This window comes from Arachis hypogaea, chromosome 19 (genome assembly GCF_003086295.3).
Source record: "Arachis hypogaea cultivar Tifrunner chromosome 19, arahy.Tifrunner.gnm2.J5K5, whole genome shotgun sequence".
Lineage (NCBI taxonomy): Eukaryota > Viridiplantae > Streptophyta > Magnoliopsida > Fabales > Fabaceae > Arachis > Arachis hypogaea.
In genome coordinates this window covers 121,843,429-121,868,087 of record NC_092054.1, presented here as the reverse complement: position 1 = coordinate 121,868,087, position 24,659 = coordinate 121,843,429, and the positions used below count along the sequence as shown (strand labels likewise).

General features: G+C 36.7%; 1 protein-coding gene across 1 annotated transcript; it reads right to left on the bottom strand.

Annotated features, from left to right (window-relative positions):
- Positions 1–22,819: 22,819 nt before the first annotated feature.
- Positions 22,820–24,229, bottom strand: LOC112778674 (uncharacterized). The gene has a single exon (XM_025822970.1). The coding sequence runs from the start codon at positions 24,227–24,229 to the stop codon at positions 22,820–22,822; it is 1,410 nt and encodes a 469-aa protein (XP_025678755.1).
- Positions 24,230–24,659: the final 430 nt, after the last annotated feature.

Sequence of the window (24,659 nt, the reverse complement as noted above, 5' to 3'; positions counted from 1 at the left end):
AATTATCTCTCCTAACCAAGGTCTTTTATTTCAAATACATAACATCTCTTGTTACTGCTCATTCCTTTAATTTCTATCCATTTATTTTTCCATTCTCCACTTCAAAAAAAACTTACTCAAAAAAATCTTGATCAATAATTTGCATCATTGTGTCAACTCTTTGGGAAACGACCCGAGATTCTACTCCCAGTTATTTATTTCTATTAATTGTGACACAAATTAAATTGATAGTGGAATTTTCGTCAGTTAAGACTGTACTTGCAACGCTACTTTTGTCAGAATTTCTTAACCGGCATTTTTCCACCCATCAATTTTTGGCGCCGTTGTCGAGGAGTTGGATATGTGTGCTAAATTATTGGTTGGTGTAAATATTTTTATATTTACATAATTGCATATTTTATTTTTTTTATTGGTGTGTCTTCTGTTTATTAGTAGTAATTATTATTTATATCTTTTCTTAGTATATTTTATTACCATGAGCCCTATATTTCTTTCATTGAATGACACATTCATTACCGGATCCGAGCTTAGCCGCATTTGATCCTGAGATTAAAAAGACTATTTCACGTATTAGGTGAGCTCGGTGTCGGTTAGCCTCTGAGGGTGGTGAAGGGGTTTCGGCCAATTCACCAGTCTTATCTGAGGTTGAGTCTGAAGCGTCATTTAAGGAAGAAACTAGTTCCTCTCCTACTAATTCCATTGACGCCTCTTCTGTTGATTTAGGTGCAGATACTATGGCAGCTCCTAGAAGAATTACACTTAAGGAAGCGGAAGCTCCGGATTTTACACTGTAGCCATATCAAGCGCGTCATCCGAATTTGATTGCGGATTTTGAACTGAAGACCGCATTGATCAATCTGCTGCCTAAATTCCATGGTATACCTGCTCAAGAGCCTATCAAGCACCTTAGAGATTTTCAAACAGCCTGCTCAACTACTAGGTGGCATGGTGCGGATGAGATTGCCGTTTGGCTATATGCCTTCCCATTTTCTCTTGAGGAAAAGGCAAAGGAGTGGTTCTACACTCAACCTGAAGCTGTTGTTACTAACTGGGATTTGCTCAGAAGGGAATTCCTGGACAAGTTCTTTCCAGCAGAGGTTACAGATAGATTGAGGAAAGAGATTTCCTGTATCATTCAAGGTGAATCAGAAACTCTCTATGAGTATTGAGAACGCTTCAGAAATCTCCTTGACTCATGTCCCCATCACATGATTGACCCGTTGGTGTTGATTAGCTATTTCTGCCAAGGTATGAAGCCCTGAGACAAGACCCTCTTAGATGCTGCGAGTAATGGCTCTCTGACGAAGTACAAGACGGCGATAGAAGCGTGGCAACTGATCACCGATCTAGCTGAGTCTACCCAAAATGCAAGGCAAATGAACAATCATCCCAAGGTTGTTGCGGAAGTTTCCTCTAGTAGTGAGACCGCTGCTTTCACCAAGACTTTAAGAGAGATGATCAATATACTCAAGCAACTCCAGCTCAATCAACAACAACCTCGGCCTCCTCCACAGCAACAATGTCAACAGTTGGTCCCTCAGAGAGTATGTGGAATATGCGCTTGCTATTCTCACTACACTGATGAATGTCCACAACTCCAAGAGGACAACAGCTTGGTGGCTACCAATGCTTATTACAACCGTCTGAATCAAGGGTACTATCAACAAGGCGGTAATTATAATCAAGGTGGTAACTACAATCAAGGTTGGCAAGACAATTCCAACCAAAGGTGGAGAGAAAATTCCAACCAATGATTGAGGGATAACTACAACCAAGGAGGTAGAGACAATGGTGGAAATCAAAGGTGGAATAATAACTACCAACAAAATAGGTATCAACAAGACCCTCCATACCAACAGCAAAACCAAGGCCAAAGTTATCGACCACCTCACCAAAGGCAAGCTCAAGCACCTCAACACAACCAACCACAAGTCCCTCAAATTACCTACCCTCCTTCTTCCTCCAACCAAGATAAAGCACTTTGTTATATCCGTCAAGGATAAAGAGAGCTTCAAAATTCACTCACCTCTAGCCTCACCAGTTTTACCTCAACTCTACAAGCCCTTATATCTCGTATGGACCCACCATCTACCTCCAACAATCAACCTTCAAGCTCTAGTGCACTTTCCTTTCAACCTTTACCTAACCCCAAGGGTGGAATTAATGCCATTACTTTGAGGTCTGGCACTACATTGCAAGAGAGGAGTCCCGAGGAGCCAAGCTCAAGAGAAGACATTTTAAGTTAAAGATGTTGTTGAGGTAGAAGATGTTGAAGAAGAGGATGAGGTACAGGATGTGATTGAAGAAGAAGTTGCTCAAACAAGGAATGGAGTATCTAAGGAAGATGATATTGTGAGAGAAGCCATTTCCATTCTTTTTCCACACCTTGCTAGGAGGGCTAAAAAACAAGTGGAGCTAGACCCCAAGATGGTGGAGATCTTCAAAAAGGTTGAGGTAACTATTCCCCTTTTTTATGCTATTCGCCAGGTTCCTAAGTATGCTAAGTTTCTAAAAGATTTATGTATGAATAAGGAAAAGATCCATGATTTAGAAACTATCCCTTTGGGTAGCTCGATTTCCACTCTTATGGGTGCTATACCGGAGAAATGTGGTGATCCCGGTCCTTGTATGGATACATGCACTATAGGGGGCGTACAGTTTGTTGACTGCATGTGTGATTTAGGTGCATGTGTTAGTATTATGCCATTGTCTGTATATGATGCTTTGAGGCTTCCACCCTTGAAAAGGTCGGCAGCACATTTTGTTTTGGCAGATAAGAGCATAATTTCAGTAGTTGGCATTGCGGAAGACGTCTTGGTGAGCATTAAGGGGTTAACTTTTCCTATTGACTTCTACATTCTAGAGATGCCCCCAAATGACTCAGGAAGACCTTCATCCATCTTTCTTGGAAGGCCATTTTTGAAGACTTCGTGGTTTAAATTGGATGCCTTCTCGGGTACATATTCATTTGAAATTGATGGAAGAGCAGTGAGCTTCAACCTTGATGAAGCTTTGAAGCACCCACCAGAAGACCAATCTATCTTCCAGTGTGATATTATTGATGAGACTGTGGCTGAAGTTCACCAAGAGGCAGTTGATGAGAAGAACATGGCTCAAGGTGCAAGTGTGGGAAAGCCCTCTGAGTCTACTGAAGACACCTTGCCACCTCCAGTGGTTCCGGATGATCAAGTGCCAAGCCATGAGCTGAAGATGGAGTTGAAGCCTCTTCCACCTCACCTAAAGTATGCTTATCTTGAAGATAATCAACAGCTCCCATTATCATTGCAAAGGAACTTACTTCCCAACAAGAGGAGCATCTGCTTAGTGTGCTGAGAAGAAACAAGAAAGCTATTGGGTGGAGTTTGGCGGACATAGTAGGTATAAGCCCTCAAGTCTGTGAGCACCGTATTTTTCTAGAGAAGGGAGCGAGGCCTATCCGTTAACCTCAAAGGCGGTTGAACCCCACAATTCTGGAAGTTGTGAAGAAGGAAGTGAACCGACTGCTTGAAACCGACATTATCTATCCAATCTCGGATAGTGAATGGGTTAGTCCAGTGCAGGTGGTTCCGAAGAAGTCTGGTGTCACAACAGTGAAGAATGAGAATGGGGAACTCATGGCTACAAGGGTGCAGAATTCCTAGAAAGTGTGCATTGATTACAGGTGCTTGAACTGGCTACTCGCAAGGATCACTATCCACTACCTTTCATTGATCAAATGCTTGATCACCTGTCAGGTAAATCACACTACTGTTTCTTAGATGGTTATACTGGTTATTTTCAAATCCATATTGCTCCAGAAGATCAGGAGAAAACAACTTTTACATGCCCCTTTGGAACGTATGCATATAAGAGAATGCCGTTTGGTTTATGTAATGCACTCGCTACGTTTCAAAGGTGCATGATGAGTATCTTCTCAGATCTTCTTGAGCATTGTATGGAAGTTTTTATGGATGACTTTAGTGTTTATGGTGATTTCTTTGACCTTTGTTTGGATAGTCTAGTTAGAGTATTAGAAAGATGTACTGGTTCAAACCTTGTACTTAATTTTGAAAAATGTCATTTTATGGTAAAGTAGTGTATTGTTCTAGGCCATGTTGTTTCTAATACTGATATATCTATTGATCTTGCAAATGTTGATGTTATTTTTGGTTTAACTTACCCCTCCTTTGTGAGGAAAGTCCGCTCTTTTCTTGGTCATGCAGGTTTCTACCGATGTTTTATCAAGGACTTCAGTAAGGTTGCACTACCTTTGTCCCGTCTGCTACAGAAGGACGTAGAGTTTGACTTGAGTGAGGACTGCATGGAAGCATTTGACAAGCTGAAGATTGCCTTGACCCAAGCTCCTATTGTGAGAAGGCCTGACTGGAATAAGCCGTTCGAGATCATGTGTGACGCATCAAACTATGCGGTAGGAGCAACACTAGCTCAACGCGAAGGTAAGGACCCATACATTATTGTTTATGCTTCTAAAACTTTAGATGGTGTCTAGTCTAATTATACTACCACCGAAAAAGAACTTTTAGCTATTGTTTTTGCTTTGGATAAATTCTGAGCTTATTTACTTGGAACCAAAGTGGTAGTATATTCAAACCATGCGGCTTTGAAATACTTGTTAGCTAAGAAAGAGTCTAAACCAAGGTTAATCTGTTGGATATTGTCATTGCAAGAATTTGATTTAGAGATCAAAGATAGGAGTAGTTCCCAAAATTTGGTGGCGGACCATTTAAGTCGCCTAGAACATATTAAAAGTGACTCCACTCCTATCAATGATGCATTTCCACTTGATAGCCTGCAAGCAATATCTGAGATGGTTTCTTGGTATGCACCCATAGCTAATTATTTGGTTAGTCGTACCTTTTCTCCCAATTTCTCTAAACATCAAAGGGATAAGCTCAAGAGCGAGTCCAAATATTACATATGGGATGACCCATATTTGTAGAGATGTGGTGCTGACTAATAATTCGAAGATGTATTCCACAATCCGAGTTTCAGTCTATCTTAGAGGCTTGCCACTCTTCTGAGGGTGGTGGCCACTTTGGTCCTTAAAGAACTGCTAGAAAGATCTTAGACTGCAGATTTTGGTGGCCTACACTCTTTAAGGATGCATCTCTCTTTTGTAATTCTTGCCCACAATGCCTAAGGTTTGGAAATATTTTCAAAAGGGATGAGATACCCCAACAAACCATGTTGTTTAGCGAAATTTTTTATGTTGGTGTATTGACTTCATGGGTCCCTTTCCAAACTCTAATGGTTTCTTATATGTCCTATTGGCTATTGATTATGTCTCCAAGTGGGTGGAAGCGATTCCTACCCGTACTGATGCTGCTAATATGGTTCTCTCTTTTATTCGGAATAACATCATTTGTCGCTTTGGATCACCACGAGCAATCGTGAGTGATCAAGGCTCTCATTTTTGTAACAAGAGAATGACAGGTTTGATGAAGAAATATGGCATCATTCACAAGGTGGCTACGGCCTACCACCCCCAAACAAATGGCCAAGCCGAGGTCTCTAATCGGGAAATTAAGTGCATAATAGAGAAGATTGTGAAGCCTCATAAGAGGGAGTAGAGTTCTAAGCTCGGAGATGCGCTATAGGCTTACCGGACGGCTTATAAGACGCCAATTGGTATGAGTCCGTTCCGGCTAGTCTATGGAAAGGCTTGCCATTTCCCGGTAGAGCTGGAACACAAGGCTTATTGGACCGTAAAGGAATGTAACTCAGGATTGGGGGGAGCCGGAATTGAAAGGAAGCTACAGTTGGTAGAGTTTGAGTGCCTTTGTTTGGAAGCTTATGAAAATGCAATGCTCTATAAAGAGAGGGTAAAGGCGGTGCATGATAAGAACATCAACAGAAGAGAGTTTAGAGTTGGGGATTTAGTCCTCCTCTATAACTCAAGGTTGAGACTAATGCCAGGCAAGTTGAGATCAAGGTGGGAAGGACCTTATAGGATGGAAAAGGCTGAGCCATATGGGGTCTTCCACTTGAGTCACCCTTCAAGCCCTACAATCTTTAAAGTTAATGGTCACCACCTAAAGCTTTATCATAGAGAGAAGATGAAGAACAACAAGGAGCTGGAGATCTTCCTCTTGATGGATCCAACAAGGGAAGAGGACTGAGCTTATGGACCGTCCAACTTAAGGACGTTAAAGAAAAGTGCTAGGTGGGAGGCAACCCACCATGGTATAAACTTCCTTTTTTATAATTCTATTTTATCTATGTTCTTCTATTTATTTCATTCTTTGTCTTTGGTTAATTTTTACTTAATCATATCTCCATTTTATTCAAAAAAAAAGCACATGACGTGCACGCGTCTTATGGAAGTTCGCCCTCTAGTATTCTGAACAGAGAATTACGCTGGAACGGTGCGGGTGGGGTGCCTGGCGCACAAACCACATCACGCGTATGCGTGGTCCACTCGTACGTATCACTAGCCATTTTGGGGTTCCGCGCGTGTACGTCAGCGACCTGTACGCGTGGAATGAACATCGGCGTAATTTGGTATATTGAACAGAGAGTTGTGCGGGTATGATGCTGGAATTGTGCGTCTGGCACGACTAGTGATCACGCGTACGCATGACCGATGCTTACGCGTCACTTGATTTTTTTCTTACTCACGTGTACGCGTGGGCGACGCGCGCGTGTCATAAGCACCGCGTCACTTAATTCAGCGTGCAACCCAGATTTCTTTTCTTTCATTCTTCTCTTCCCTCTCTAATCCTAATTCTTCTTCTTTCTTTCTTTCTACTTCTTCCTTCTTTCGCTTTCTCCTCCACCACCACCGGCGGACTACCACTGGAGACCACCACCTCCGGCAGCCACAATTTTCTTTCCTTTTTCTTTTTCTCTTTTTACTCCTCTTCTCTCATTCTTACTCCCATTTAACCCCCGATTTTTATCTTCTTTTTAAGGTTTCTTTTCTTCCTCTCTTCTACTCTTTTATTCTTCTTTTATTTCTTGCAGTTGACTATTTTATTTATTTTTAATTCCATATTAACTTTGTTATTTATAATTTCTAATATCTTGCATTTTATGTTGGTGTTGGAGTTTTATTTGGGTGATTATTTTGCTATATCTTAGCTTGTTTGTGTTATGAGGTGTGCTTTGACAATTGGCATGTTATTTTGGGTATTCTATACACTTGGATTGATTACCTTACTTCCTATTTTTACTTTGCACATCAAGTATTTGTGAAAAAGCTCTCATGATATTTTGACTTATTTTATAAATTATTCTTGCACCTTAAGGCCTCTTTTTAACAACCCTTGCAATCCATGTGTATTGTATTTAGTATTCATTAATTGTCATCTTACAAGTGCTACCTATTTTATGACATATGACTATTATTGTTGATATTGATGCTTGAGCTATTCTTCTCATGCTTGTTACTTGCATGCTTTTATCCCTCTTACATCTAGTTGTTATGATATGCCTTCATGATTTCAATTGATGTCTTCTGTGCATGTTGTTGCTACCATGTATTTAAGACACTATCTTCTTCTTTGGCATTCATTATCCCTTGGACTTTTTTCCTTCTGGTTTTAGCTATCTAAATTTGACATTCTTTCTCTTTCTTCTTTCTTAGGATGGCCATCACGGGAGGAAAAGAGAAGGCGTCTGACAAGACACCGACGAAGAAGGGAACTAAAAGAGCACCGGCTAAGGCGCAACCATCCACAAGGGTCAAGCCACCTACTAAGCGGGTGAAGAGGATCATCCGAGTTGATAAAGCGGAGAAGCCATTTCCTGCACGGGACTCCGCACGATTCACTAACCGTTACTGTGAGTAGATGTTCCCCGTCTTAGCAGAGAGAAACTATCATAATGAGCACCTCCTTATTCTTCCAATGCATTTCATTGACTTTGTGGTGCCCCGCATTGAAAAAAACGGTGGGGATTCTTACAGAGGCAGTCGCGAGAAGCGAATCTCTCTTGGGTAGTAGAATTCTACGCCAACTCGCCTACCCTGCAGTCAGTCTATGCGCCAAAAGCAAGTCCCTGTCTCAGAAGGTGCCAACCAGAGAGTACTTGATCTCTTACCTAGCCCGGAGGGGTTGGATGCTTATCAAGAGGCTCAGCTTGAGCGCCAGACATACCAGTTTGACTAGAAAAATGTCCTCAGAGTCATCACCCAACCTGACAGCAATTGGATCTATGGACAACACCGGACTCGACCCAAGAGCATCTCCGCCCAAGCACTCACCTTGGAGGCTCGCGTGTGGGCACAGATCATGTCCTACTACATCTTTCCGAGCACTCATGACTCCACTTTCACTGCTGACATGGCCGTTCTCGTCTGGTGCATTCTCACAGAGCAACCTCTCAACTTGCCACGATTCATCCGACAGACTATGGGACGAGTGCAGATCGCGGGCAACCTACCTTTTCCCGCATTGGTTACAGACTTGGTATCTACAGCAAGCGTGTCCTATCGGGTTGGGGATACGAAGGCCATGATCCCTAGGGATGGTGAATTTGTCTCGAATGGAAAGTATATCAGACTTCCAGCACCTTCTGTGAGCCGGACTGAAGGCCTGACGTGGTGGAAATTGGCAAGTTAAGAAATTATTATAAGAGATACGTTGCAAGTACAGTTCTTAACCAACCGAAAATTCGCTTGTCAATTTAGAAGGGTTGTCACAAAATTAAAATTAAAATACTGGGAGTGAATCCCAGGTCGTCTCCCAACGAGTTGCAGAAAGATGTGCTATTTTATTAATCAGATATTTTCAAAAAAAAATGGTTTGAGTTGATAAACCTTGACTGGGAGTAGATTAGTTGGAAGCCCTATCCTTGATGGAGTACTCTCAAGATCAATTAGTAATTGAGGGTTGTCTGCTCAGTTATCCTTTACCGGATAAAGGAAAGTCAAGCAAGTTGGAAGTCAGTTTCTATTCACAATTTCTAATCCTCTCCCTTTGGGAGGATTAGTGTCAGTGATTAGATGGCGACCCAACGCGAATCCCAATTATAATTTCACTCTTGAGCATCCAACTCAAGGTCTTCCTATCAATCAACTTTCAATCAAGTTATGGGACTACTCGCTCATTATGTTTGTAAAATCCATGAAATAAGAAAAGGAAGTATTGAAAAACATGATAGCTAATAATTAAAAGGATCAATAAAAAATAAAGATAGTTCTTGTATTAATAAATTCTAAAAATAATCCAATAACAATCTTGAGTAAATAAAGGACATGGAAGAGTAAGTGACAGGTAAGGAAAACAAACTAGAATGACGAAGTCTTGACGGAGGTAGTAACTCTTCTCAATATCCCAATCCAAAAAGCAATGAAATCAAAATACTAAGAACTATGAATGTGTAGAGAGAAAACCTAGAGGAGGAGTAAAATCATATCTAAAACTAAAATTATGCGGAATGTATGTTGTTCTCTGGTCTCTGCATGTTCCCTGGCTCTAATCTGCTTTTCTGAACCGAAAACTGGGTCAAAACAGGGCCCAAAATCGCCCCCAGCAAATTCTGCAGATTCTGCAGGTCGCGCACGTCACGCGATCGCGTCATCCAGGCGTTCGTGTCATCCAGCATTTTGCCTTGCCACGCGTGCGTGTCGTCCACGCCTTCACGTCACTTGTGCAGTTTCTAATCCGCGTGGTCGCGTGAGCCATACGTCCGCGTCACTGCAATTTCCTCTATGTCACGCAGTCGCGTGAGCCATGCGACCGTGTTACTTCTCGCTGGTCATCTCCTCCATTTCTTGTGTTTCTTCCATTTTTGCAAGCTTTCTTCTAATCTCCAAGTCATTCATGCCCCTATAAAGCCTGAAACACTTAGCACACAGATCACGGCATCGAATGGAATAAAGGAGAATTAAAATACATAATTAAAAGTCTCTAGGAAGCAAGTTTTCAACCATAAAGTATTTTTAGGAAAGAATTATAAATGCATGCTAACCATATGAATAAGTGGGCAAAGATTTGATAAAACCGCACAATTAAACACAATATAAACCAAAAAATAATGGTTTATCAAGGCCCGTCCTTCGACGCACCTTCATCTTCCGCTCTACCACCACCCACCAATCAGTTGCTACCGGAGATCTTTGAGAGGTTAGACCGGCAAGGCCGACGGATTGAGCAAATGAAGCGCCGCAACAAGCACCAATACAACTACTTGAAGGAGCTCGTTGTTAGTACTCACCCACCTCTGGAAGAGACTGATACCCCGGACTCCACTTCACATGACAGCATGGAGAGCCATGACGAGACGGACAATGGAAGTGATGACCCCAACCCACTTTGCTCATCACTGATAGCACGGAGGACCGTGGCAAGCCTTAAGTGTGGGGAGGTCGGTAACTGACTTCCGAAGGTAACAACTCTCTCTCAACACCAATATTTTATTTTTCTTTTGTTAGATAGGATAACTTGCATGAGTAGTTGTTGCTTGCATTTATGTACTACTTGGTTGAAGTGATAAAACTCTTTTTCAAGACACTATTTTATAGAATTTCACTAATTTGAATTAAATTTTTTTGTTAAACTTGTTTGAAGATATTTAATTTGGAACATTGTTTTAGAGCTCGAACACACAAAACCCAGTGAGACTTCGAACCTATTTGATTGGTTGCATTTTCTCAACCAATGTTTGATTTTGGTGTGTGTTGTTCTCTCTAAAATTGTGATCTATATCTTGCTTGATTCTATATTTCTATGGTTTGATGTATGCATACACTTATGTGATTGAGGCCTTGTTTCGCTATAGCTCACATATCCATATGGCCTTACCCTATCATTACCCTTTGCAACCCCATGTTGAGCCTATTTTACCCCATTTATTCTTTATATTAGCACATCACTAACTCTAAGTGAAAAACAATAAATATCCCTAATTTGAATCCTTGATTAGTTTAGACTAGTGAGGTGCACATGAATTAAGTATGGGAAAATTGAATTGGGGAATACATGTTTAGGAAATTGGATATTTTATATTCTTATGTGAAAATGTGAATATAATTGGGCACTTGTTCATGCATCTAACACTTTAATCATATGCACTATGCATATAAAAAAAAAGAAAAAAAAGGAAAAAAAAAAGAGAAAAAAAAGAAAGAAAAAGAGAAAGCAATAAAAAGGGGACAAAATGCCCCCAAGTGAAATAATTAAATTAATGCATATGATTTGCATTCAAAAGACATCAAGGTGCATGAATTTGTGACAAAATAATCAATGGGTAGTAGGTTTTGCATTGTAATGACATGGAATGTCTTAGATTAGATGAGAAGTTTAGGTTAATTAAGGATTCGGATTTTAGTCCACTTAACCAAATACATCCCTACCTTGACCCTAACCACATTACAACCCTTGAAAAGACTTCTTGATATGTATATTTGTGCATTAAATTGTGTTGATTGGTAGAAGAAAAGCAAGCCTTAGAAAGCAAGATTAGTAGAGAACCGAGAGAATCGACCCTTAAACACTTGAGTGATTAGAGTGTATACACTTCCAGTGAGGGTTCGATGCTCGATAAATTGTTTCCGGCTTTCATGAGCTTTCTTCTTGCAAGTTTACTTGTACTTTATTGTGTGATTTGAATTAGTGGATTCCAGTTTATGTTTGTCTTGGAGAATATGTTTACTTTTAACCAAGTAGGTAGAAGCATTTTAGCATGTAGTTGCATTCACATGGATAGGTTGTATTGCATGAGTCTCACCTTTTTCCCCTTCTTTCTTTTGATCTCTTTAAGCTTAGCATGAGGACATGCTAATGTTTACGTATGGGGAGATTTGATACACCCCTATTTTATGATATATTTTGGGCTGAATTGAGTGGGTTTGTGTCAACTAATCTCATACTTATCCATGTAAAATACATGTTTTTCATTTCCTTCCTAATTTTCTGATATGGTTGAAAACATGTTTTCTAGGCCTTAAAATTGCCAATTTTTAATTCTCTTATATTACCATTCGATGCTGTGATGTGTTTGTGAAGTGTTTTCAGGTTTACAGGATATGAATGGCTCAAAGGATGAAGAGAAAGCATGTTAAAGTGGAAGAAACACAAGAAACTAAGGAGCTGAGAAGCGAGGATCGACTCGCACGCATGACTGACGTGTACGCGTGACCAGCGCAGGAGTTCAGCGACACGTACGCGTGGCCGACGCATACACGTGACAGTGCGTCCCGTGCTACTCTTAACAGAAATTGTTGGGGTGATTTCTGAGTTGATTTGGACCCGGTTTCAAGCCCAAAAACACAGACTAGAGGCATGGGGCAATCGGAGACTAACACACTTTCACTTTTCACTTAGTTTTTGTTTTAGTTTTGAATTCTAGAGAGAAAAACACCTACTTTTCTCTTGGTTTTGGATGTCCTTAGTTCTGTTTTTGAATTGGATTTGAGAGAGCTGCTACTACCTTCAATTGAAGTCATCCTCATTATAGATTGCTTCTCTATTACTTTTACTTCTTTTGCTTTTTCATTTAGTTACTTTAAATACATATTTGGATTTTGTTGATCTTGAATTTTGTCAATGCAATGAATTATTTTTATGTTTAAATTTAGTACATATTTGATTTGTGTTATTTATTGTTCACGTCAAATTTTAATTTAATTAATTTCTCAAAATTACCATGTCCTTCATTTATTACTATTACATATTTCTGAAAATGGCATTCATGATAATGATTTAAAGTTCTCAACTTGGCTTAGGAGTTGATTAATTGGAAACCCTTGAGTTGTGATACTCAAGTGTAATATGTAATTGAAAATTGCTGGCTAACTTGATTTTCACCAACTCTAGTCCTTCCCCCTGAAGTGACTAGGACTTGTGAGTTAGAGTTAGTGATACCCACTTGACTTTCCTGCAACTGCAAGAGGATGACTAAGTGGAAGCAATAAACATTTGCTATTACACTTGGAAAAGACAACAAGGATAGAAATTCCAATTATCTCTCCTAACCAAGGTCTTTTATTTCAAATACATAACATCTCTTGTTACTGCTCATTGCTTTAATTTCTATCCATTTATTTTTTCATTCTTCACTTCAAAAAAAATTACTCAAAAAAATCTTGATCAATAATTTGCATCATTATGTCTACTCTTTGGGAAACGATCCGGGATTCTACTCCCGGTTATTTATTTCTATTAATTGTGACCCAAATTAAATTGATAGTAGAATTTTCGTCGGTTATGACTGTACTTGCAACGTTACTTTTATCAGAATTTCTTAACCGACATTTTTTCACCTATCAATGTGCTATCATAGTGCCAATCTTCCCTGTATATCATATCCTATATAATCGTACTCAAGCACAATCCCATCTAATCCGGTTATTCTCTATGTATACCCCACTTGATTCATGAAGAAAAATGTTATATAATATGTTCAAACGACACCAACTGTGAGATCAAATATTTTTTTTTAACTAACCAGGAGCTAGGAGCAGGTAATAAGAATTAAAGAAGTTTTTGTAGAATAGTCAAAACAAATAAGTATTACTAATCATTATAAATACCTGTGTATTGTATGGTTGAGTATTTTATCAACAACAAATCATAGAAACTATGAAATACGGACATTTCGTTGAGTTATCGTATCCGCATGTTAGACATATTTTAGATACGACACTTACCGATACTCGTTCGACACACGTGTCTGCTGTGTCCAACCGTGTCTTAATACAAAATAAAAAATTCTTCTCTAGACACGCTTGGACACCCCTAAATACTATCACATGTCAACGTGTCCAATCGTATTCTTAACATATATTCTTGAAATGAATTTAGATATAGTATATATTATTATTTATTAAAACAAAAAATATTTTAAATACTTGACATAATTAAAATGAGACATTAAAAATAATTTAAGAAATTAATTTATATTTTAATATCAATAAAATAACAAAATATGATTACGATTTATCCAAAAAAATACTTTAAATTTTATATGTATGCATGTCCCTGTGTCTTATAAGATTTTAAAATTTGCGTGTCGGCGTGTCCCGTGTCGTGTCGTATCTTGTGTCTGTGTCAGTGTTCGTGCATCATATGATAGAAAACTAATCATTTAAATATAATTCTTTTATATTTTTTATTAAATTAAAGACCAAACTTTTTATTTTCAATTACGCGATAATTTTTTTATATAAATAAATTAATTATTTATTTATCTATATATATAATTTGAGAAGTATTTATTAATTTATGTAATATTATTTATCTTGTTACTTAATAAACGACAACATATACCCTACTTGCGGATATCCAATCCGATCCAACCTAGTCGAGTAACTCGCGGATAGGGTCGGGTACCTGCAGATTAAAAATTGATAGGGTTAGGGTTGAAATATTCTCAACTCGCGGGTAGGGTAGGGTTGAGTTTATATAAAAATTTCAACCTGCATATAGGATTAAGGTTGGTTCCAAATCCTACCCTACCCTATCGATTGCCACCCTTAGATGAAGACGGGCATGCTCACCTCGCCTCGCCGCACTCTGCCCCGCCCAGTCAAAATCATGCTATTTGGCGGTTTAATCCGCCCCACCCTGTCTATTGAGGCGATCCAAAATTTCTACCTCGTTTCGTCTAACGGCGGATTAGCGGGTGCCACGCCAATTTTTTTTTTTTTTTTAAGTTATTAAACCATTAAATATTAAAAATATATAATTTCACAATCATTTTAATAAACTTATAATTTTTAAATTCACAAATACTAAAGTCTTTATAATTCTAACTATCTAATAAACATCATTATTAACCAAGTTTTATAAAATAAAATAATGAAACTAACATTGTCAAAAACAAAATAAATATTTTCAAAATATATAATTAAACATTCTACAAGTCTTTAATCAATTAAATATAGTGCAAATTATAATTTAAAGTAAAAGAACAAACATTCCAAATACAAACACAAAAGTAATGTTATAAATTCAATTATCATCTCAAAGCCAAAAACTTGTCGGACAAGCCTATTCCGCCCCACCAAAACCCACCAAAATACGTGGATTAGGCGGTGTGGGTTAGCCAGATATTTTTATTATATCAGTCTCAAATTTTTATCCCAACTTACTTTTTTTGGCGAGTTACGCGATCTGGGCCGGCGGGTTTCAACCCATTTGTCATCCCTAGTGTAAACGATATAAATCATGCTTTTTTTTTTGCTTTATCTCGATTGCAAATGAGATATACAGAGTTTAAAATAAAAGTATATCTCGTTTACGATACAGTATAAATGAGATATATGTATTATTACAAAAAAAATAGCTTAAACTTTTAATTTTTTCTCTCTTTTAACGTGCAATTACTTATATCTTGACGCGGCTACTAATATCTTAAAATGGTTAAATTACATGTTTTAATACAATTTAATTTTATACAATGATATTATAATTTGAATTTTTTTTTAATCCAACTTTTCAACTACTATAATCTAAATTGAATTTGTTAATATTTCATCCAAATTTTAATTTTTAACTAAAACTAACATCTAAATTTGTATTTAAAAGAGTACATAACAAATTTAAAAATTTAAAAATTAATTATTTAAAAATTTTAAATTATATAACATCCAAATTTTGTTTGTTTTATGGTTATTTATCATGTTGGAAATATTAGAAAAAAACAAAAGGTTTATGGGAGATCTTAATAATTTATTCGATCTTTGGTAAATCTCAAAAGTTAAAAAATAACATAAGCTAAATAAAAAGAAAAAAAAAGGCTTATACAAAAATAAAGTAAATCCAAAAAGAAGCTAAACTCTTATCTAAAGAAACATATTAAAGATATAACCATTTTAATTTTTTAATTTAAATTATAGTATATCTAAATTTTATTAGTAATTGATTTAATTCGATCTAAATAGTAATAAATTATATTATTTTTATTTTGTAAATCAATACAAATTGTTTTTTACTTTGTAAATCGATACCAATTATACCATAAATATTTTTTTATTTTAAGAGTATTAAATTTTTTATATTTACAAATACTCATATCTCATTCACAATATAATAAGATATGGTCATCAACTAAAAATTTCACACATATTTTGTTTGTACTCAAGATATGATGTAAACAAAATTGATTTAAATCATTTAAAATATAAACAAAATATATGTATAATTATCTTATATATAATATAAATGAGATAAATAATTCAATACAAATTAGTAAAATATTTTTAAATTACATATTTAAATAAATAAAATATTTAATTCATTTATTTGGAAAAAAAATCCTCAGTTACGTTTAGAAAATATCAAAGTAATAAAAGGGTTGCTTTAGCTTCTTCACTTAGCTTAAACCTTTAAAGTAGCTCCAACAATTTTGTATAAGGTAGGTAGCATCTGATATGTATAGTTACGTAACTTCATGGTACTACTAATTATTTCTAAACAATTAGACATAGTCACGTCTATGCTATCAAAACTGCCAAGTAGTCCAAAACTTCTTCCTTACTTCTTAGTCGGGGGAACGATGGAATCTCGTGGTTAGAAAGAAACATTTTCACTACTCACTAGTCTTCTAAACGGAAATTTATAAGTGGTTTGGTTTTATTAAACATGTTGTCTAATATAGGCATAGTAGTAGACTAGTAGTAGGTACTTTTTTCTTTCAAAATGAGTAATTTTGGATAACCTTATTTGATAAAAATTTCTTACTGTGATTGTGATATACAACATTCATTCCCTTTGTCCACTCGTCCATCCGCATCTTGAATAGGTTTTTGTCTAACATGCATATCCTGCTTTAAACACATCCCTAAATACTGGTAAACTTAAAAGAAAATTGTGGGAGTAAACTTTTTTCTGGACTTCTATTAATTATTGATTTTTATTTTTTGAGTGATTCAGTTTAGTTTTTGAATGTTATCGTGTATTATTTGGACTTTAGAAATTTTATATGTGTGCATAATAAGATAAAATAAGATAATATTATATAATCTTTTGTGATCTAAGATTTTAATAATTAAAATCTGATAATTATATATATGTTATAAGAGAAATATCACACATCCATCTAATTTTTTTAAAGAGACTGACATATTTATCGTATATCACTGTTAAATAAATTAGACAAAACGTGTGTTTTCGAATAGTTAATAGAACTTTTCACTAACTAGTACCTAATAGAAAATATCTCAATCAGTTTCTCATTGTTTGTCATCTTGTTATGGCTGCTTCTTTAATCAGATTTTATATTGCTCAAGTAACTTTCTTTATTCAAAAGTAACTAATAAGATGACACTTGTAACTGTTGCATACAGGCAAACTAGATATTTCAAATCTATTGTATGCAGTAGTGTACCACGGCAGATAGTAAGATTCATGATTGAGGTAAATTATATATATACCGAACATTAAATTTAATTTAATTTTTATATCGGCTGAATAAATAATGTACTTTATGTTAAAACATGCAATTCTGCTGCAAATTAAACAAGTCAGATATATATATATATATATGAGTTAAGAATCGATATTAATTTAATATAAACATTACATAGCAGTTGAATAATTTTTTCTTAGTATAATATTTTTAACTTGGTGTTTGATATCTCAATTGTAACTATATGCTTATGATTTCCCTTATCCCTTTTCTTTTATTAATTCATGTTACATGTTTTAAACATCCTTGGTTGCTGTACTATACATGACATGTTTTTGAACTCCTCGTTGCTGATATTCACATTTAGGGTGTGTCACATTATATGACATGTTATTTGTTAACATCAATCACACTATATGCATGCTATTTCTAATTATGTCGAAATCAACTATTAAAAGTTAAAACACTAAATTAATTATTTAATAAAGTTTGTCAAACTTTTATAATCTTTCATAGATCATAAGTTCCTTTTTTCTTTTTTTATTTTTGAGAGCTATTTCATCAAAAGCAAATCTTTCTTCAGATAGCAACATTGTGGTTTACAGTTTACACCAGTTTTTTTCTTTTTACGAGAAATTCTAAGTGATTAACAGTTTATTTAATTTTTTAATATTTGAACAAATACTAATGAACTCTCACTTTTTTTACACCAAAAGATTGGCCTTCTAGTATTTTTCTCTTTTTAATTAGTATTATGAATAATCTTTAATTTTCCCGATCCTTTATATACAATACAATTTTTTTCCCTGTTAATTGGGTTTCAATATTTTTCTTAATACCTTTTTTGTTTGATCACTCATATATTGATGTCATGCATGGTGGCTGTATATATATATATATACGCATTTTAATATGGTGATTGCTCTCATACCCTAACATTTATGATAAAATTCATACTCTGTATAAGTGGACTAATACAATATAGACATGTGGTATCATTAATCCTAGTCAATTAATAATTAAATAATTAAAAACTTAAAATTTAATATATTTTAAAAGTGTATTAATTATTATTTATATACAAATACGAATACGTATATACTTTAATCATATATGGTTAACTATGGTTAAGTATTTTTGTTTATTAAAATTAATACAAAATTATTTCTGTTTTCTGTTCTAAGTTAGACTCTTGAACGCCCAACCCTTCAGATTTGAACCTCTCCACCATCGCCATTCACCGCCGCCGTTCACTACCGCTTACCGACACCGCCAGATCCTTCTATCTCACAGGCCTTCTCCTATCTCCATCTCCATCCCCCGTCGTTAGCCTCCGCAACCACGATTACAGCGCCCCTGTTTCCGCCTCCAACAGCAGAGTCGCCACCGTCTCTCACGTCCTGAGCCTCCGTGACCCCTGTGCTCGCCGTCTCCGATCCACCAGCGTAACGGCGTTCTCCATCACTGTCGCTGACGTCCACACCCCTGACATTAGGTTAGGTGTTCATCCTCTGTTCAAACAATGAATTTTATTTTTTTTTGGTTATTTGGATTTGTTTCTTGCATATTCAAACCGTCAGTTTTATTTTGTTGATTTCTTTATGGAACAAATTTTCTGCCTAATGTCAGGGGTGTGGACGTCAGCGATGGTGATGGAGAACGTCGCTACGCTGGTGGATCGGAGGCGGCGAGCACAGGGGTCACGGAGGCTCAGGACGTGAAAGACGGCGGCAACACTGCTGTTGGAGGCGGAAACAGGGGCGTTGTAATCGTGATCGCAGAGGCTAACGACGGGGGATGGAGATGGAGATAGGAGAAGGCCTGTGAGATAGAAGGATCGGCGATGTCGGTGAGCGGCGGCAGTGAACGGCGATGGTGGAGAGGTTCACATCTGAAGGGTTGGGCGTTCAAGAGTCTAACTTAGAACAGAAAACAGTAACTAGTGGGTGTTTTGGGAGGAAGACAACGCTGATGGAAAGGGAAAAGATTTTTCATTTTAATTTTGTATTAATTTTAATAAACAAAAATACTCAACCATAGTTAACCATATATGATTAAAGTATATACGTATTCGTATTTGTATACAAATAATAATTAATACTTTTAAAATATATTAAATTTTAAGTTTTTAATTATTTAATTATTAATTGACTAGAATTAATGATGCCACATATCTATATTGTATTGGTCCACCTATACAGGATATGAGTTTTATCACAAATGTTGGGGTATGAGAACAATCACCTTTTTTTAATATTCGTATGGTGCATTGGTTATAGTGACTATAGTGTTTTAACGTTGCTAAAATTAAAGTAACGAATTTTTATTATTTAGTAATAATATTTTTTAAAAAGTATTGTTAAAAAATATGTCTTTAATTTTAATAACATTTGTATAGCCAATACATATAACCACCATAAATATAGAGATACACACATGTGACTTTAATTTTAATAACATTTACATAGCCAATATATGTAACCACACATACACACATAAAATTTTAGACCTTCAAACTCAATTAAATTATCTAGAAATTAGTTTAAATTAGAAATAATTTGGAATTTTTGAATCTATAATTATTTATGATTTCATAGAACCTGTAAAACCTTCAATTCTAGGCTTTTTATTAAAGAATCTACAGTGTTAGTTTGGACTTTGGAATGAAAAAGATAGAAATGGTTTATAAAAAGTTGACCGTCATTTTTAATTATGTTACATTTTTGTCACTTCACACCATCTATAAAAGTTGAACTTTGATTTGAATATTTTTTTTTTTGGTATTGAAATGGGGTTATAAAAACCAAGAAAACAAAACCTAAATACAAACTAAACGGGGTAAGGTAGCCCCTATTTCATCATCACTGAGGATACTAACTAGATCTAAAGGAGGTAAATCCTAAAACACAAAATCATCATCTAAATTTAAACTCTTTTTTGCTAGGCGATCAGTACATCTATTGCCTTCCCTATAAATTTGTACAAAACGTATACTCCAATCCTTCCTTTTCCACTCATTTACTTTTCTAATTACAGGATTTGGATGGGAGGCCAATTTCTTTCCTCCGTTGAGTCTCTGAACCACCGCAGCAGCATCTACTTCCATGACCACTTTCCTGAAGTCCATCGTCCATGCAAGCTCTAATCCCTTTACCACTCCCCATAGTTCTGCTGTGAACGCCGTGGCTTCTCCAGTTCGATGTGAAAAACCAGCAATCCACCGCCCTTCATTATTCCTTAGAAGACCACCGCAGCCACTTCTGCCTGGGTTCTTCTGTGCAGCCCCGTCTGTGTTCAACTTCACCCATCCCTCTGGAGGCGGCTTCCACTTGACATGCTTCTCTATTCTCCTTCTTTGGCGACTGACCTGGTAAGACCTCTCCATGGCTTCTTTAATTTCAGTCACTTGCTTGATAATTTCTGTTTGTGGGTTGGGTGGTCTCTTGTAGTTTTGTTCGTGAATTTCTCTATTGCGCCAATACCATAGTCTCCAGATAGTTAGAATGAAGATGTCCCTCCACTCAAAATTCTGATTATTACCCATTTGTTGCCTGAAATTGACTTCAATCCAATTTTCCCAATTGAGATGGAAAAATCTTGGAGTTTCTGTTGTTTTAATGAGTTTTATCCATATGGTAGAAACTTTAGGACAATCCCTTAAAGCATGCATAAGATCTTCTTGGCCTCCCTTGCATAATTGACATTCCCCATTTCCCCTAAATAATTTTGTCTTTCTATGATTTGTCATGACTCTATTATGCATAGCTGTCCAAACGAAAACTTTTTCTCGCTGAGGTCCCTTCCAACTCCATATCTTTGTCCAAATAGTTTTTACCTTTTCTGGCCAATTTGAGAGACTTTTGTATGTTGTGTTGACTGCAAAATTTCTATCAATTGAAAGCTTCCAACCCACCTTGTCATCCTCATTTTCTTCCTTTGGAGGGCTCATGTGACATATCTTTTCAATGCTGTCTTGCGGTAGATAGAGTCTGAGCTTTTCTAAATCCCACTCACCATTTGTAGATATCCATTCCCACACAAAACTGTCCAAATCCACATTGACAGGATTAATAGCCTTTTCTATTAAAATACCTTTTCTTTCCACCCATTGATCTCTCCAAAAATAGGTGGATAAGTCATTACTAACATAGTGAACAGAACGCTCTTGGAAAACAGGCCAGATCTTTTTAAGCTCCTTCCACAAACTTGAGTCCGTAGGCTTATAATTTGCATTGTTGTTTAATCTTCCCCCATTGCAATATTTATGGGATAGCACCCTCACCCAAAGAGCTTTCGGATTTTCCATTGCTTGCCATATGACTTTGAGCATGAACGCATCATTCATGGTTGACAGTTTTCTGAATCCGAGACCCCCCAAGTGCTTCGGTTGACAAAGGGTTTTCCAACCAATCAGGTGCATTCTTCTTTAGTTAGGCTCCTCTCCCCAAATAAAACTTCTTTGAATCTTTTCCACCTCCAGACATATTCCTTTGGGTATCCTCTCATATTGCATATTGTAGTTCAAAACTGGATTTAAAATAGTTTGAGCTAGCGTAAGTCTCCCTGCCAAAGACAAACATTTAGTCTTCCACCCTTTCAGCTTGCTAAGGACTCTTCCCAATATTTCTTTAAAATTATCTGTACTCCTCCCATTGTTGGTGATAAGGGCTCCAAGATATCTTCCAAGATCTTTTTGCTTTTTGAAGCCTGAGAGATTGGAGATCTCCTGTCTAGTGGTAGCAGTTGCACTTTTAGAAAAAACTATGGAAGTTTTTTCCTTATTATCTTAAGGCCTGAGGCCTTACAAAAATTATCCATCACTTGCATAACATTCCTTATTTGGTCATTGGTGGCTTCTGTAAATAGTAAAAGGTCATCTGCAAACATAAGGTGAGAAATGTTTGGTCCTTCTCTCCCAACTTTCATGGGTCTCCAATTTTCATTTTGCACATTATTCTCAATTAAATAGGATAACTTATCCATACAGATGACAAAGAGATAGGGAGATAATGGGTCTCCCTGCCTCAAGCCTCTATTAGGAGAAAATTCTTCAGTTCTGCTACCATTCCAAATGATATTATAAATGACAGATTGAATGCAAGACATAATGATTTTAATTAAGTGCTCCGGAAATTTAAACTCCTGAAGTCTTTTTTCCAAGAAACTCCAGTTAAGCCTGTCATAGGCTTTCTCGAAGTCAATTTTTAATGGCCATAAATTGCTTCTTTCCTTTCATCCGCCTCATGGAGTGCATCATCTCTTTGGCAATAAGAATATTATCTTGAATCTTCCTTCCCGGAATGAAACTTGATTGGTTGACTGCTATTCTATCATTCAAATGCGATTTGATTCTTTCCACCAAAATCTTGGTCAAGACTTTGTAACTCACATTGCATAGAGCAATAGGCCGAAATTGAGAGATAAATTCTGGGCTATTAAGTTTAGGCACAAGAGTTAGTAGAGTGTTGTTGCATTGCTTTATAAGATCCGGATATTGCCAGTAGCAGTTGATAAAATCATACAGCTTCTATTTCATTAAATCCCAGTTATTCTTGTAGATAAGAGATGGGAATCCATCACTTTCTAGTGCTTTAAATGATCCAATACTGTAGAGAGCATTTTTTATTTCCTCTTCAGTGGGCTCCGCTATGAGTTTCATGTAAACATAAGCGTTGAAATTAGGTAAAGTATCATATAAGTTTTCAATTGGACTAATGCTCACCTGTTCTTGATAGATGCTTTGAAAATGGTTTACGATATGGTCTTTCAATTCATCATCCTCTTCTATCCAGCTTCCATCTGTTCTTCTGAGTTTCTGAATTTTGTTCCTTCTCCTTCTAATGACAGTCTTAGTATGATAATATTTGGTGTTCCTATCTCCTTCCACTATCCATTGTTGTCTTGATTTTTGCATCCAAAAAGTCTCTTCTTTATCTAGTACGTTTTCTAACTCTTTATTGAGATCTTGCTCTAATTTGTCCAGATACCGATTGTTACCATACGATCTACTCCTCTGAATGCCACTTATTCTGTTCAGAATTCTTCTCTTGATCTTGAAGATATTTCCAAAAGTTTCTTTATTCCACTTCTGGAGGTCTTCTTTAAGATCCACAAAGGATCCTAATAGAGAGTTGTTCTTGTTCCAGCTAGTGTTCAGACAGTTTTGAAATTCTTGATGCATTCCCCACATAGCTTCAAATCTGAAGGGTCTATCTTGGCCTCTCACCCTCTCTCTTTCATTTATAATAAGGAGGGGGTGGTGGTCAGAGTTTGTTCTCGCAAGAACTTCTACCATGGCTTCATGAAACCTTGTCCTCCAAGAATGATTAGCGAGAGCTCTGTCTAGTCTTTTGAAGACTCTATCTTGTCCTTCCCATTGTGGTCCTCTCCAAGTGTAGCGAGACCCTATGAAACCCAAATCAATTAGACCCCATCTATTTATCCAACCGGAGAACACTTTGCAATCTCTGTTACTAATAGTAGCACCGCCTTTTTTTTCTGAGCTGTCTTTAATTTCATTAAAATCACCAGCTATCAACCAATCTCCCATAGTCTGATTAGCTATATTAAGAATTTTAGGCCATAATTCCCTTCTATTCTGGCTCTGAGGACTGGCATAGACTGCTGTGAGGAACCATTCCTTTTCACTCTGAGTTTGGATTTTAACATATAAATATTGACTATGCTTTTCTATGGTGGTTATGTTGATATCTGGTCTATTCCAGCAGATCCATATGCCTCCTACAAATCCCTGAGCTTCTTCCAAAATAGAGTAAGAGAAACCAAGGTTATGTATCACTCTTTTTGCTTTGTCTCCACTGCACTTAGTTTCCAAAAGAATAGCAATGTCTGGTCTATGTTGTCTCATCAATTCTTTAAAGATGCACCTAAAAGTCTCGCTAGCCGCACCTCGCACATTCCAAATAAGAGTAATCATTAAAACAAAAAGGATGACAGAAAAGGTAGATAAACCAGTTGTTAAACAAAAAACAGACAGAAATTAGAAAGCTAAAGCTAAAGAGAAAGCATGGAGCAGATTAATGCATCTGCATGTCCACATCCTCTGATATACTCATATCTGGTGTGGTGAAGTCCACCCCTTCAATTAGCCTCATGCTTGGCTCCTTTTCCAAGGAATCCATCACTATATCTTCTTTTTCTATTATGTCTGCTTCCATAAGGTCAGGGGGTCTTCCTTCCTTTTGTTGGTTTTGGTTAAAAGGTTCAATCCCTTCCTCCATGAATGATGGAGTTGAGGATTTTGCCTCCATCCAATTCTCTTCATGGTGGTTATGGTTCACCCTTTCAATTTGCATTGTAGTAGACTCTCTTTGTTCTCCTGTTTACTTTTGATTTTGCTCTGGTTC